The sequence below is a fragment of the Austrofundulus limnaeus genome, unplaced genomic scaffold (genome assembly GCF_001266775.1).
Source record: "Austrofundulus limnaeus strain Quisiro unplaced genomic scaffold, Austrofundulus_limnaeus-1.0 Scaffold59, whole genome shotgun sequence".
NCBI classification, from domain to species: Eukaryota; Metazoa; Chordata; class Actinopteri; order Cyprinodontiformes; family Rivulidae; genus Austrofundulus; species Austrofundulus limnaeus.
The window spans coordinates 109,537-110,856 of record NW_013952461.1 but is presented as its reverse complement, the minus strand read 5'-3'; the positions used below and the strand labels follow the sequence as shown (position 1 = coordinate 110,856).

The 1,320-nt window shown below is 34.3% G+C and overlaps 1 protein-coding gene across 1 annotated transcript in view; it reads left to right on the top strand.

Moving 5' to 3' along the window:
- Positions 1-131: 131 nt before the first annotated feature.
- Positions 132-1,320, top strand: part of LOC106518298 (troponin I, slow skeletal muscle) — a 2,236-nt gene continuing 1,047 nt past the window's right edge. The window contains exons 1-5 of the mRNA XM_014009521.1: positions 132-182; positions 320-326; positions 432-473; positions 567-698; positions 775-864. Coding sequence (XP_013864975.1) covers positions 169-182; positions 320-326; positions 432-473; positions 567-698; positions 775-864 — 285 coding nt within the window. The 5' untranslated portion in view covers positions 132-168. The remainder of the gene's footprint in view (positions 183-319; positions 327-431; positions 474-566; positions 699-774; positions 865-1,320) is intronic.

The following is a 1,320-nucleotide window of genomic DNA, read 5'->3' as shown; positions in this document are numbered from 1 at the left end:
GTCTTAGAGATCAATATAACATATATTTTGTATCTGGATGTGTTTGTGGTTAAATGGATTAAAACTGGAGATCTAATGGAATCAGCATTAAGACCTGTGGGGTCTGTTAACCACTTCATGAGAGCACAATTCTATTTTTGTCCCACAGGCTTCATTAAAATTGTCAAGATGCCTGACAAGCCGTAAGTGTGTTGTTTTTGTCTTTTATTTTTCAGATTATAGTTTTAGTCTCATACAGGGAATCTGAGTGATTTATTTCTTTAAATTCAAACTGAAAGCAAAACACAAATCAGTGATTTTTTCCCCTTTCTTTTGACAGGCCTGAGGTAAGTTTTTACAAGGTGTTTGTATGGCAAGCCCTTTGTTCATTTATTTAGTAACACAGTTCTAAAATTACTCCGTCAAACACTTATGTGTTCTTGTGTTTGCAGAGGAAATCTAAAATCTCAGCTTCTCGTAAGCTCATGCTAAAGGTGAGTCCTGAACACGTTAGCTAATTTAGTTAATGTTTCCAACATTTAAAATCTTTTGTTTCTGTTTTATTTTTTGCTATTTTTTTTTCCAAGAGCTTGATGGTTGCAAAGGCCAAAGAGGAGCTGGAGCAGGAGTTGGTGGAAAAAGAGGAGCAGAAAGAAAAATACCTGGAAGAAAAAGTTCCTCCGATTCAGATCAGTGGCATGTCAGCAACAGAGCTGAAGGTAGAGCTTTACSTTCATCACCTAATGCAGGTGTTTTAGTGCAACTTACTTTGTTTTGGTTTTGTTTCTTCTTTAGGCACTGTGTGAAGAGCTGCATGCCAAGTTAGACGTGGTGGATGAAGAGCGATATGATATCGAAGCCAAGGTCTTACACAACACCAGAGAGGTACCAAAACATGCAGCGAGTTCATGTATTTCCACAGCTGCAAACACATTTTATATAGTCAATCAAGTACATATGCTGTTCAGCATGTTCAATTGTAATGTCAAATATAAAACTGAACGGGTTTGTAGCTAATTATTGTGTGAATTCTGATTTGGCACGATTTGTTTCTGTTTTAATTTAATTTAATTATTTTAATAAATATTATATATATGTTTTTCAATCTGCATTGTGCTATTAAAGCCATTTATACACCATCTTCAAAAATCAGCTTCAGCAAGTTTGATCTGTGTTATGACTACTTTTGATGCTTTTAATTTGTAACTACCATCATACAACTTTTACTTTTTAGTATTTTTTAGCATTCTTTTTGCAACTTATAACTTTTAGCTAGTGTTCTGCAAACTTTGGCTTTTAGCTTGCATATCTTTTTTGAATGTTTTAGCAAAGGTATTTCTC